Here is a 14,791-nt window from a genome sequence, read left to right as displayed (position 1 = left end):
ATTGAATGGGGGGTATTGAAACAATCGCAAGCAGCCGTGCCACTTACAAAAACCACACCGTTGTGTAATTGCGGCTCAGGACACTGGCAGCATAAATGGGCCGTGTAATTGCGGAGATTGATGGCTAGTCACAAACATGTAATTGGTTTCATGATCGTTGCGGTAGCTATTACTGCAGGGTATGATTCCGTTTTTTTTTTTTCTTGGAAATTTGTTGAACTTTTAATATTTTTGCGGGCGAAATTTAGTGCCTCGTAATTAAATGTCTATGTTAAAAAAAACGTAAAACGTAACGTCATTATTATTTACTTCCACAATGGAGTAGCATCCAAGGGTAGGCAACAAGCCCGAGAACGGGTCCACTTGCAGAAGAATGTTGGTGGATGGGATGAGTTCTTTCGGTAAAGTCACGTAGAAGGGAAATAATAAAATAATAAAAATCAAACAATCTAATTCTCAAGAAAAATTTGCTGTGGTTTTCACACCTGATGACGATTGCTTGTGTTGCAATCGAAACGTCGTGAGAATTTTATTTTGTATTATTTCCCTTCTACGTGACTTTACCAAAAGAACCAAGAATATGAATCCCTGCAGTCACGAAAGCTTTCAATCAAAAGATGTAATCATGCTCGCGTTGCAGCCTCTTGGCTGAATTTCTTGCATCCTGAGAAAGTGGGGTGATGGTGGCGGCCTTGGGGGGGGGGTGGGAGAGGGAGCTTAATCCAACAGTGAATATATCCTGGCTGGTAACGATGAAACCAAACTGTGTGAGTGTGCACCGCCACCACCCATCCCGCTCGGAAACACACGCGGCGCCCCAGATTCGACGGCAGAGTCTTGTCGGTCCCCGGTTGGCCTTGCTCAGCTGTCTTCCTTGGATAAGACACGGATTGGAATACGATCGTCTCCGAGCTCGAGAGGTTGAAGAAGAAGACAAATAGGAAATAGAAGAAAAGGAGGAAGAGGAATGAGAGGATGAAGAATAATTCTAGATTTGAAGCTTTCGTGACTGCAAAGATTGATACTCTTAGTTTTTTCGGTCAAGTCACGTAGGTAAAAAATGAAATTAAAATTAATAAAAATAAAATAATACAAATGTATTTTTATTAATTTTAATTTCATTTTTTACCTACGTGACTTTACCGAAAAAAATAAGAGTATAGTGATTTTTATTATTATTTTATTAATTTTAATTTAATTTTTTACCTACGTGACTTTACCGAAAATACTAAGAGGATGAAGAACAACTCCCTTCCATCAATAAATTTTGCTCCGCTCACGACCAAACTGTGGTGCAGTGATTAGCACGCTGCACTTTGAATCCGGCATGCCGCGTTCGGATCCCGGTCACGGCTAACACCAGCGGTGGCGAGCACGATCTGAAACAGTCCTGGTGGCACCCAAACTTTCACCAACCAGGCCCTGAAGTGTGGCCAACGGCACCCCCCGTGACCTCGCGTCCAGCTCTGTGGGTTGCGCTCTCGCGGCACGATTTGTGCCTCGACGTGACGCGGTTTATTTCCCCCGTCTGCCCCCGCTCCGCTTCCTTTTCAGATTCTGAGTTGGGCGACGCCCTGCTCGGATTTTTTTGCCCGGAGCCGGAGAGGCGGCGACGAACCGGGCGCGGCGGCGGCGGCGTTGGCGGCGGCGGCGGCGCCGGCCTGGGCCCCCGCGGACTCCCCGGCAGAGCTGCACCGGCAGCAGCAGCAGGAGGTTGTGGTGAAGAGCAGCCGTGCCGAGATCAGTCTCACGCTGCTGTGGAAGGTGAGCTGCCATCGTGATGCTCACGTGCGCTCGCCTATTTTCTCGCCCGCTCGCTCGCCCACCTGTTCGCATGCTCGCGCCCTCTGAAATAACTCAGCTTTACCTTTTACTTTACCAGGTAGTGCCCACTTAGCTCTTTTTCAGAGGCGACCTGTCCACAAATTATCGCTCAAAGAAGCGTCTTGTCTCGTGGGAAATTTATAGCAGCCAAATACTCGAAGCACGTGATGTTGTTTCTAAAGGTGCAGGGAAAAACCGGAGAACCTGACCTAGGCCTCCCATAGGTCGACTCGGCCTCAAATGAGTACCTGCTGCTGTGTGTAAAACATTGTCACTCTGGAGAGAAAGGCGGTCCGGAACGTGGTGCTGGCCACCCACCCCCTCGTATGCCGTGCCCGCCTTCATAGGTGCTTGCTAACAGCACTTGCCCCTACAGTCTGTTAAAGCCTATATGGGGGATCTTTGTATTTTATTTGAGCCTTAGTGAGGAGCGGAGGTGCAATGATTAGCGCACTGCATTTACAGAGCCGGCGACTCGAGTTCAAGTTCCCACTCGCAGCCAATTTCGGTGACGAATGCCTGAACCTGTCCTAGGCCTCCCCTAGGTCGACTCAGCCTCAACTGAGTACCTGCTGCGGTGACTGAATGCGGCCGGGCGAGCGTCGTGCTATCCACTCACTCCCTTCATGTGCCCGTACCGGCCTTCATAGGTGCTCGCCCAACATCGCTTGCCCCAAAAGTGCGTGAAGGCTACGGCGGGTTATCTTTGTGTCTGTCTCTGTGCATGCACCCCCAAGGCGGTGGTGGTAGAAGACAAGCGGCAGACGATCGTGGAGGGGCAGCACCACGTGCGGCTGGAGGACATCGGCACGGAGGTGACATCACCTCCTCTCCAGCAGGTATCATCGTAATGTTTTGGCGGGGGCGGAGTGGTCAAGGGTCGGGTCGAGGTCAAGAGTTCGTCGCCGCCCATGCCGCTCACTCTGCTCACTCGCTCGTCGCGTCCTTCCGTCCGCTACGCCCGGCTTTTGTGCAGCCGACATCCGAGCGCCATGGTCCGTTATTAACCGTCTTGTCTCCGCCACTGCTTGAGTTCTTTTGCATACCTTCTAGATTTGAAGCTTTCGTGACTGCAAGGATTCATATTCTTAGGTTTTTTCGGTAAAGTCACGTAGGTAAAAAATTTAAATTAATAAAAGTAATAATAGAAATAAAAATCACGACGTTTCGGAGGCAACACAAGCTTCCGTCTTCAGGTGGAACTGTCACAGCACGATAGCTGTATCAAGTAAGAGAAATTCCAAGAAAACAGTCCTTGTATATATACTGGTTGAGGGTGGGAGGAGCCAAGGTAGGCCCTGGATATTATTATTGTGAGGTTCGGTGCGGCTGGAGCACGCTGTTAGGAATGAGCCTTTGTTGTGTAAACTTGGTGCGGCTGATATAAAGGTTTACACAACAAAGGCTCAGATGTCCATTATATAAATAATTATGTATGTTGAACTTATTTGGCACCGTACGTAGCTAACCGTGCTTATTTGAGGAGCGGGTGAAGGACAACAAACTCAACAAAAATAGTAGTTCTGAAGGAATGAGATTTCACAATGAGCACTGTGCAATCCATACACAAAGGGTGTACGGATTGGGAATTTCCTCGTAGACTAAGACACTGGACCGGTGTTTGAACTGCCGCGCGGGGAGATTAAAACCGAGGGACGTCTGACTTGCGAGGCCGTTGTGCAGTGACCGTTACACGACGGCGGGCATCCTTGGCGCGTTCGCGCTTAAGCCCTCTCACCAACGCAGCCCTCGCTGCGGGAGTTAATTGTCACGACAAAACGTGGGCGACACTCCACCCCTGCGCGCCTCCCTCGCATGTTACGCAACCGCGTGGCGGCGGACAAACAAGCGGTGACAGAACACGCAAGAGGGTGGATTGTCATCGCACCAGGGCGGCACTGCTCTCTACGCGACGCCAGAGAATGTCGGCTTGTCACCGCGGGGCGGGGAGGGAGCGGGAGGGATGGGGGCACCGCTGAATGTAGGCACGGGCGGGCGCTGCTTCTCGGCAGAAAGGAACCAAATGACATTGCAAATTACTGGAAGGGAGATTACACACAACAAGGTTCCCCCCATCACCCCACCCCCCTGCTTCCCGCCCCCCTCTACCCCGCCCCTACCCTCACGGTTGCTCACGGCTCGGCCGATTTGTTGGCTCCTGTTTTTCTGTCCACCCCCCGGATCGCCCGTGGTTCCGCTGCCCCTGGCGCGAGCCGTCAGATGGACCGAATGGGGGGGCCGCCCCTCTCCCTCGGTAGCCGTTCTGAAGCCCTGGCCTCTCGTTTGGGTTTTTTTTTAATGAAAACGGATTTACAATGAGAAGGAAACGGATGAGCATAACGTGAGCACTAAGTGAGGCAAAGGTGGCCGAGCGTAGGGCTGGCCACACCAACCCCTCTCGTGCGCCGTGCCCGGCCTTCATTGGCGCTACTCGCTAACAGCACTTGCCCTAGCAAGTCTGTGCGGCTATATGGGGTGCCAGGCATAAACAAGTCAATCAGAAGCTCAAGTAGGCATTCGGCGCGGTGATTTTTTTTGTTTACGCTGTGCGTCGTAGGGAAAAGACTCGCGTCTGAATCCTTGCGTGTGATTTCCCGCCTGCGATTCCCCGTGGAGAGAAGACTCGTGTGGGCATTCGCTGGACTTCTCGTGCTGTCACTGTCTTGACGCCAGCAGTTTACTTCCGATGACTTTGGCCACGTGGGGCAGTCCTTCCTTCAACTGCTTTATAAACCCTCTCTGGGACGTCTGCAAGTTAAATCGCGGAACGTGCAAGTGGCTCAACATTAACTTTGTTTAGAGAGGCATAACACTGCTGTTGGTAAAGACATAGTACTGTGCTCGCCGCGGAGAACTGTAGCGACACAACCGCACTCTGTTATAGCTGGCGCCAAACTCTGACAAACGCCCCTCCCGCATGGCCTTTCACTTTGGATTCTGTTCGGAATCGATTCCGTCATCGGAACGGAATCGGAAGAAAAAACGTACACGTACGTCATCGGAAAGGGTTAATTCCACGGTTATAATTATAATGAATTCGTTCTACTTATTGCTCTGTTCAGGGATGCTGCTGTTGTGTAACGGTTAACGTACTGGCCTTGCGATCCAGAGGTTAGCGGTTCGATTCCATCTCGTGGAGCGGAGAGAATGGGAAGGGGAGCAGAACGAATTTAGAAGGGAGAGGCAGGAGAGTGCGTGGAGGGGAGTAGAGCGAAATGATAAGATAGGGAGAGGTAATAAGAGTGTGTGAAGGGGAGTAGAGGGAGATGAGAGGTAGGAGAGTGTGTGGAGAGGAGTAGAGTGATATGAGAGGAGAGAGATAGGGGAGTGTGTGGAGGGGGAGTAGTGAGATGAGAGAGGAGAGGCAGCAGCGTGTGTGGAGGGGAGTAGAGTGAGTTTGACGGAGAATCTACATACACACATCTTGAAATGGGTGAGTGCGATCTTGTCGTAGACTCAGGACTGCGTTGTGAACGAGTGCAGAGACGATAGCGTTGCCGGGGTGGTGTGGTCGTGTGTACGGTGCGGGTGACGTGGGGGAGGCCGGCAGCAGTGGAATTTCGGATCGCGCGAGCCATATTGGGGCTTTTTATTAAACTGCCAGGCAGCAGCGGGGAAGGCGCGCGGTGAAATGTCATCCCACCACAGGACGCCCCTCTTCACTGGTGTCGCCCGCTGTGCCGCACGTGTGCAAGTGAATGCTAATGGCGCCAGTTACTCAGCGGCGTTTGAAATGCGCTGCACGAGCATGGAACGTGCGCGTAGACATGAATGTCAAATTCACTTTGCTGTTTCGTGTGTGTGTGTTACCTATGTTGACCTTCTTTCGCACCGCACCGTACGTAGCCAACCGTGCTCATCCGAGGTGCGGAGGGAAGGACGACAAACTAAACACGAAAGCAGTTCTAAAGAAATGAGTTTTAAATCTAGATTTAAAAGTGCACAGCTCCTAATATGAGAAGGAAGAACTTTCCAGACGGCCGCAGAAACGCATCTGTAAGCGTGCGATGCGGTGGCCGTCTTTGTTCGATGGTGAGCCAAAAGCAGCTGCTGCGAGGATGACCGGAGTTCGCGTGATGGTTTATGCTTCTTGACGAGATCAGCGAGGTATCGTGCTTCCCATGTGGCATGCACTTTGCGTGAAACGCATGTGGGAGATTTTAGTGGTGGAGCGTACGAAGCGACGGGCCCGTGATTGGCGCGGTCCCACCAATCAAAATCCCCCTCGGGAGTCGTGCTCGCCCCTTGGCTTCGAAGGCTTTGAGTCGACTTTCAGCTCCCTCACGCCGTCCTTCCCGTGTCCGCAGGCCCCCCCCCCACCGCACCCCCACCCCTCCTCCCTCGTCTTCAGACTTGAATCGCACGTCGGCGGTTAAGGGTGCTTGCGCGTGTGTGCTCCCTGACAGCACTTGCCCCAACGGTCTGTTAAGGCTATACGGGGGATCTGTGTCTTTATTTTGTGCGTGCGTGCGTGTGTGCGCGTGTGCGTGTTTGCATGTGAATTTCACCCACTAGCTTAAAGTACACGAAGCCTGGAACAAGCGCCGTGGTGACGTCACCGCCACTTAGTGGCGAATGGCCGTTGTTGTTGTGAATCTGTATTTAGGTACTCGCTAACCGCAACCCAATGACTCTCGTTCGATTCCCGCTCGTGGCCAACACCATGAACAAGGACCTGGACCTCCCCTAGGTCGGCTGAGCCTCAAATGAGTACCTGGAGCTGTGTGTACCAGGCGAAGGAAATCACATCTCCTCGCCACCACGGCACCCACGGATAACAGTGTTCAATATTAAAATGTGATGAATCATTTGAATAGGAATTTTGCAGTTCAGGAATAACGTTTTGGTTGTCGTTGTATCCCCCCCTCTGCCCCCCGCAAACCCCCCGCCCCCCCTCCTAGCTGGTGACGGAGCTGCCCCCGCTGAGGTTTGTGCCGGAGGAGCCGGCGGTGGCGCCGGCGACCGGCCCCAACCCGGACGCGCTGAGCCGCATGGTGAAGTGCAGCCTGCAGTACGCGCAGAGGGTCACGCACAACTTCACGGCCAACCGGTACGCTCGCCCACCTGCTCGCCCACCTGCTCACTCGCCCTCGCACTGACGCGCTCGCTCACTCGCTCGCACGTGCGCTCAGACGTGCGTACGTACTTACGCTCGCACGTGCACTCCACGCGTGATGTTCGCGTGATGTTCCTCGCATGCTCGCTCACACTCGTGTACACGCTCGGTTAATCGCGTGCTCGCACACTATGCTCGACAAGATACGAGCAAACTTCTGGAGCAAGGTGTAGCGCACACGCTCGCATACGTACACGCACGCTCGCTCACGCGCACGGTTTATCACTTGCTGTTTGCATTCGTTCTCGCAAGGGCGAGACTACCGACGGGATTTTGAAGCCGCCGTTCATGATTTATTTTTCAGCTCTCTTTTTGTGTATCCTGCTTTGCATTGGCTTCTGGTGAGGGTTTTGTGAAAATAATTACCTGCTGTTTGTGCTCCGGATAGTTTCCACGTTCCCTCCGTGCCTTGTCGCTGCCGCCACTGCCCACGATCTTGGGTTGCAGTCTCTGTGACTCTGTGACTCTGTGGATCTCTACGGGGATCTCTCATAGATGCTCGCTAACAGCACTTGTCCTAACAGTCTGTTAAAAAACAAAACCTCTTATGGATGATATTGTTCGCGAAAGCCTACGTGTTAGTCTGTTAAAGGCTATACGTTGCGAGGGATCTCTTGTCTTTGTGAAACGTATCACAAGTCAACGTCACGGGTTATACTGGGACAATAACCAGAGCCCGACTCCCTTAGCTAATTAAATGGTCACCCGAGCCGAAATATCCCGTCATTTTCCGCAGCGAAAATCACTCTGCCGGTAAAGTGGATTCATGTTCCGAAAGAGTGCACCATTAGTCACGGTGAATTATATTCAGAGCTCTGTGTGTGTGCGCGCTTAGTCTCCCGCCTTGCGCATTTCGTTAAACTCAGTTTTCCACACGTGATTTCATTTTCCCCCCATTTTATTGTTTTATTTGGTATTTTCCGTCGTTGATAACGCCTGTGTGTTTTAGAGTCATTCCGCACCCGATTCTTCTTGCGCCTGCAACATGGCTTCATCCCAGAGGTCGCAATCAGGTACCCGATACCCGTACCCTACCCGTACCCGGCCGGGTACGGGTAGGGTACGGGTACGGCCGGGTACGGGTACCCGTTTGCGACCCTGGTGCGGCCGGGTATGGGTAAGGAATCAAAACCCGTTTGCGACCTCTGCCGGTGATGCGTGCTGGCCTGTCAACGGTATTTTGTATCCCTGTTCTGCCCTCGTTGAGGAAGTGGTCGCTCACCTGCCACGTAGATCAGGGTGTACGTTTTTCTTCATTCTGACCGATTAGTTTGGATGATTTTTTTTGGAAGGACGTCATGCGTTTTTATCCAGTCTATTGATTTCCCAAGGAGTTCTTATCCATAATTGAACATAACTTATTTCCAACAAATTGCTGCAGTATAAACGAGTGTGTAAGTGGGTGTTACTGTGGGGTGTGGTAGTGTAGAGTTTGCACGCAGTGCTACGAACCAGGTGACCCGAGTTCAATTCCCGCTCATCCAGTAACGATTATTTGGACTGGTGCTAGGCCTCCCCTAGGTCGACTCAGCCTCAAATGATTATCTGGTGTGGTGTGTGAACATCGCCACTTTGGAGACAAAGGCGACCGGGAGTGGTGTTGGCCACTCACCCCCTCGTGTGCCGTGCCGGCCTTAATAGGTGCTCGCTAACAGCACTTGCCCTTAACAGTCTATTTAAGACTATATGGGGATCTTTGTCTTTTTTATTTTTCTGCGTGCGTGTCTGTGAGTGTGTGAGAGTGAGTGTGATTGTGTGTGTAAGTGAGTGTGAGTGAGTGTGTGAGTTTGCCAGTGAGTGTACGAGTGAGTCTGCGAGTGTTTACTGTGGGGAAGGGGTGGGGGGGGAGGAGTTCAAGCGGTAGCGGTTTGCACGCTGCACTACAAACCCGCCGACCTGAGTTCGATCCCTGCACCTGTGTGGCGGGGTGGTAAATTATTGCATCGAGGCCAGCGAGTGGATTCCACGTCGGGGAGGGGGAGAGACCTCCTCCACCACCTGTTGGTGTTAAATGAAGCTGCGAGCGTCGTCGTCGTCATGGTAACCGCCCTCTGTGCTTGGGGAGTCTCCGAATTTCGCACGAAGTTCACGCAGAGGCCTCAGCTGCTTTGGCTTCCCGAGTTGCAAGCGGAACTATGGACAATCATTTCTTTATCATCGGTAGTAGAATTATGATGATGTTTTGATGAAGCCGGTAATAAATTACTCGGGAGACAAGGATGAATCTTACTTGCAAGATTGAGCCGATATGACACAAAACAAATAAAGTAAAGCCGTGACGCAAATATGCATCGTACAATGTTCGTGCTGTTAACGGACGCCTATTGGTACATCAACATCATTCGGTGCTTCTGTTCCCGCAGGCTGTGTGTGTTGCCCATCAACCTCCTCCTCTACAACTGCTGCCCGGCCAGCGTGGAGGTGGCGGTCGACTGTAGGGGTCGCTCGTCCATTGCGTGAGTCCACCTTCAATCCCACCCCCCACCCAACCCCCCCCCAATCCCCCACCACCCCAACCCCCCTCCACCCGGCCTCAGGCCCCCCTCGACCTGCATGCTTATCCTTGCAGGGTCATCCCTGCCAGAGGTCAGAGGTTGAGGACGACTGCTGGGGTGGTAACCACTAGCCCAGGGCATCCCATCCGATACAAACTACGGTTCAGAAAATTGAAGACGAGTTCCAAATTCCTATGACGAAAGCATCCGGAATGCAGTGTTTTTTTTCTTGTTATTATTGGATGTCGGTGTTTATGGGTGCGTTCATGGGTTTGTCACACTCAGCATTTAGGTGTCTTAGTGGGATTTAGCGTTTTTATTTTTTTGGTTTTATTATCATCATTTGCAGCCAGCCACACGTGCGTCATAGCCCAATTGCCCAACCCGCCCCCTCCCCGCCGCAGGCCCGACAGCTCGGCACGACCGGAAGTTCAATCCGGCTTCAGCTGGTGCGGCCCCACGCAGCGCCGCCTGTCCCTGGGCGCCCTCTCCACGCACCGCCTCCGCCTCACCGCCGCGTTCACCCGGCCCGGCGTCTATAACCTGGGCACGGCGCGCGTGTCGGCGCGCCTCCGCTGCGGCGAGGACGATGCCGTGGCACCTACGGCCGCCACCCAGCTCCCTCCGACGGCGACAGCCACCAGCGTTGGCGGCGACGCCAACGGTTCCCAGCAGCTGCTGGTGCGGCAGCACCTTCCGGCGCCGGCCTTCATGATCGTCGAGCAGGGCACGGAGGAGGCGGTCGAGTGAAATCGAGCGCAGGGTGGAAATCGTCGAAGGTGGAATTTGTCGTTGGGATCTTAATACCGTCGCTCACCCACACGCCGCCACCCCCCCCGGCTCCTTCGTAAAATAAAAATTCTGCTGCCCCCCCGCGCCCCTCCTGCCGTCATACCCACCTGCCCACCTGCCTGTGCAACCCTTCTCTTATGGGCCCCTCCTGGTGCCGGATAGGGCAGTCGCAGGCTTCGTTGGTCTGCATGAGCCATCACCTTCTCTTCTTAGACAAAACCGTTGGCAGTGGTGCACAGAGAATGAACAACGACGAACGAAAGCCTAACCCGCTCATCAATAACGTTGCGGCCCTATAAGAGGGAAAAATACAGGTGACCAATTTGGCCAGTGGTCCTTTGACCTCTACGCTATGGAGCGGGGGTCATTACCCAAAATGTTCCCTGCTGTGTTGTTTCCCCTCTGCAGTGTTGGCGGGAAAACGCTTTTTCTTGTTATTCCTCCTCTTGAGAGCGACCGAGAAAGTTGGTTTCCTTCGGCCGGGGTCGTGTTGGTCTGCTGCACACGGCACCGCGTGCGGTTAGAGGGACCGCCACCTGCAAATACAAACGGCTCGTGTCAACACGTCCGCGCGGTCGGCGCGCAACGATTTGTCGCTAACGCTCGACTCTTGCGCCCGTCGCAACGCACGTGCGCAAGAAGCAGGTCGTACACACGATGCGCACGTGTGTTTTTACGATTGCTCGACGTGACCCCGTCCGGCGGCTCGATGCAACACGGCGGTGTTTATAAACGGCTATCAAATCGGATCGACGACAACGCGCGGTACAGCGACAACAACAACAGCAGCTTGCGGTGCCGCGTGATACAGCACAACCGCGAACGCCCACGGCAGTCTCCCTTGGGGGTGACAATCTGCGAGCTGACGGCTTTTCGAACGCGCCGAGCGTTGCGTGGCGGTAACCCGGCGTCACAACAAGAGTTCAGTGAGCTCGGTCGATCTCATGAGGCTTGTTGTCCTGAGTGTATGATACAGGACTTGGTTCTAAATTACGAAATCCACTGTAGCCAGAACAACCCCAGGAGGCGCGCTGCCTGTCCGCGTCACGAGAGTAATTCATCGCTGAACGCGGCAGTAGATGCGTCCGCCGACAGAAACGCGATAAGTGAAAACGATTTCACCGTAAATGTAACGATAAAGTTTGGTGGGATATGATCAGCTACGCGCACCACACAGCGAGTTGGCGAGACAAAGATCTGAGGGTGCGCTGCCGCGTTGCTGTATCATTCCGCGTACCGTGTCGCCGTACCGCTGAGCCGCGCAGTTCAAAAAAGGAGTTTTCCGTTGACCGCTCAGAAACCACGTTACAACAACGGTGTGCGTTCCGCGTTATAACGGTGCGCACTCCGCGTTATAGCGGGAGAGTTGTGAGAAAAGTGTTCCCAAAATGAAAGCACCGTGTTATTGCGAGAATGCGCTATCGTGTGAACGAACGCCACGCGTTAAGCGTGGACTTGCCTTGCTCCAGCGTCTGAGCCGTTTGTTTTTTCATCTCTCTCTGCCGCTCGCTAGCGTCCCCTTAGCGTTGACACACCACGCGCGGTGGCTGCACCGAACGGCGGAGTAACCGCGCCATTTATGCAACAGTTGTGCGCTGCTGCGCCAATAACAAGACAAAAAACATCTCAACACTTTCGTCAACATTATTTTAGTTCAATTTGCGGCAGTGTTGTTCACGCATTATGCGTTAGATTTTGTTTTGTTGTACGACACCATCGAGGCCATCGTCGTACACAGCGGAGGGGCGCAAATTATTTTGTTTCATCCGACCTTCATCAATCTGTTTCCTAATTTACGATTTCGCATTTGTGACAAATCTCAAGAGATGTTCAGTGTGAATAGCGACGCATTGGTGCGCCGCTCACAAAGAGCAGGAAGAAACGACTCCCGGCATGCCTCGCGTGCGTGTCATGTAACCACAACGTTACGTTGCTTTCGTCCTTGACCCGACCACTAGCTCAGCAGAGCTGAACGTATGGCGGTATTGATAATTAGATGATGGGAGGTGTGGTGGCTTCCTGCCGTTTGCTAGCAGCTCATCTTGGTATCTCGTTATTTCCGTTTGTTTCCAGTTTGCAGGCATTGTTCAGTTTCGGTGGACTTTCTTGTCGTTTGTAGAAAAGGTCGGATGTGATCAATGGGTCAGTGGTCAGTGACGTACAGGACAGGAGGGGGCACGAGACACGACACGGTTCCATGTCAATCGAATGTCGAACACTGCACGGAACGAGTGACGCAGCGATCTGCCTTCCGTGTCCAGCGTGCGTTGTGCACCAGCTCCCCCCCCCTCCCCCGCGTGCCACACCAATCGCTTAATTGTACACAAAAAAATTTTTTGTCCCAGCACTTGACACTTAAGAGTTTAGCCGGGGTGGCTGAGCCCCCCACCGCAACCCCACCGATTGTGAGAGGGCTCCTCTAGCACGGGTATCTCTACACCATCACTACCACTTAAGTCTCCCCCCCACCTCGATCACCCAACCAGCCTTCAGTCCTCCCACATGTGCGCCACCTGAGCTCGTGAACCTGTAGACAGCGCTGCCACGTTTGTGAAATTATCCCCCGATCCCCGAAATAATGTGTCACTCGCTCTCTCTCCGGATGCTGCCTCCATGTAATGGTGAGCGCATTGGGCTTGCAATCCAGAGCTACTCGATTCGAGTGCCATAATTCCTTTAATCCGCCCAATACCCTGCCTACAAGGGGGGGGGGGCATGCTGGTGTGGGGTATCGGTCAGCAGGCGGACTTGCAGTCCAGGGGCCGTCGGTTCCGTCCGATCTCCCGGTGTGGCAGTTGACGCAATGGTGCAAGTTTCTTAAACCTCCCATCCGACCGTCCACACAGCAGTATAAAATAGGTGCGGCCAATGGGCAGGTTGCACGCGGTTTTGGGGGGGGGGGGGGGGGCGGGGTAACCTCCCGCCTCTTCCGAGAAGTCTGACCCATGTGAAGGAGTCGGCCCAAAAATACCCTTTGGCGTGGGCTGATGGGGGGGAGCGGGTATCTAGCGCTCCTGCCAGCAGAGGCCCTACTGCCAGCGGAGGCCATGAGCGAGGATATTGCAGGGCTGCGCCTATACCTTCACCGCGCTCATCTCTCAGAAAAAGTGACGGGAATCTGACGGATCTGTTGTAAAAAATATATTTCGGGTGAAGTTAAGTTTTTCGCGATTTCCATGTTTGCGTATTTTTTTTTGTCCGCGTGTGTGCGTGTAAAAAAATAACTGGATTTGCAGAACTAATCGGGGTCTGTGGCGGTTTGCACCAAAAGCTATTTGACTCTCGGCTCGGCGCAGAGGCACTCAGGAATGAACGAATAAATGAATGGACGAGAACTTAGCGAGCGTACGGACGTGTGTGTCGCTAATGCAGGCGGAATTCCTAATTCGGACGGGCCAAACGGTCCCAAGCTGTGATGCCGGCGCCACCGCCGCCTCTTCCTCCTCCTCCTCGATGGGTGCGTACGCCGTTGCCCGGAACGACGGCACCCGTTTGCGCCGGGTCGTCGCGGTCATGTGATCACGCTACGCAACTTCATAGCGCCGGCCGCAGCGGGCCGGCCCGACGCGAGCGTGGTGCGGTACAACGGCGTGGTTTTGCTGCGCTGTGCCGTGCCACTCTCTCGACGCCAGCCCCAGCTTCGCTTTCCAACGTCCGACGAAATTGGGCGCTGTTTAGCCTGCGTCGTCCGCGTGGGCGCTGTCGTGATCAGGAGATTGCTTGAGTTAAAAAAAAAAAGAATCTACCCATTTTCTCTCCATGGAGGGAGCTGTATAATGTTAATAGCCCTCGGGTAGAGGGTGGGGAGGGGAAGGTTTTGCGTGTGTGTGTGTGTGCGTGCGGGGCCGGTGTGTGGTGCAGGTGGCTGTGTCGAGGAAGTGTCGGCGGTCGGGAGGTCACAGGGACGATGGCTTGGCTCTTGAGTGGGGTGGAGGGGGCCCTCTTACCCAGCCTTTGTGGAGGGTTCAGGGATCTGAGATTGTTCATTGATTTTTCTTTCCTTTATTTTAATTGGGGCGGTGATTTTTATTTTTGGGGGGGATAAGGGGGAGTGGGCGTGGGGGATGGGCGATGGTGGGGGGTGCGTGTTTATTTTCTCTTTAATTCCAAGAGATATCTGTGGATGTGCAATGGAGCAAAGGCTTTGTTTTGTTTAGTCGCTCTCGCCCGCGTGCACGTGAGCGAGCGTTGGGTTCTGTTTGGGGGGCTGGGGGGGGACGGGTGGAGTGCCCCGTCGTTTCTCGTCCGCAGAACGCCTCTCATCCCGCTCCGTTGCGTTCATGCCTTCACGACAGCCAGCGGCCTTGGTGGGGGGTGGCTGCGGTTTGTGCCCATTCCGCCGTTTCATCTCCCATAAACTTTTCCGCGCGTGCGCGCGACTGGTGTTCATCCGGTGTGGCTACTGGGGGGGGGGAATGGAGGCGTTGATACCGCGTTTGCTCGGCTCCCGCCAATGCGCGGAGCGACGCGTCGGGGCGTCGTGCTGATACGATGCACGCGTAACGTCGTCCCTCTCGTGTCCTTGAATGAGTGTGCTCGTCCAGGGTGTGGGGTGCCCCCGTTG

General features: G+C 53.7%; 1 protein-coding gene across 1 annotated transcript in view; it reads left to right on the top strand.

Annotated features, from left to right (window-relative positions):
• Positions 1-14,257, top strand: part of TRAPPC8 (trafficking protein particle complex subunit 8) — a 60,790-nt gene extending 46,533 nt beyond the window's left edge. The window contains exons 26-30 of the mRNA XM_078875712.1: positions 1,555-1,764; positions 2,562-2,663; positions 6,726-6,874; positions 9,304-9,396; positions 9,840-14,257. Coding sequence (XP_078731838.1) covers positions 1,555-1,764; positions 2,562-2,663; positions 6,726-6,874; positions 9,304-9,396; positions 9,840-10,185 — 900 coding nt within the window. The 3' untranslated portion in view covers positions 10,186-14,257. The remainder of the gene's footprint in view (positions 1-1,554; positions 1,765-2,561; positions 2,664-6,725; positions 6,875-9,303; positions 9,397-9,839) is intronic.
• The last annotated feature ends 534 nt before the right edge of the window (positions 14,258-14,791 follow it).

The sequence above is a fragment of the Lampetra fluviatilis genome, chromosome 42 (genome assembly GCF_964198595.1).
Source record: "Lampetra fluviatilis chromosome 42, kcLamFluv1.1, whole genome shotgun sequence".
Classification (NCBI taxonomy): Eukaryota; Metazoa; Chordata; class Hyperoartia; order Petromyzontiformes; family Petromyzontidae; genus Lampetra; species Lampetra fluviatilis.
This window is presented reverse-complemented; position numbering and strand designations above follow the sequence as displayed.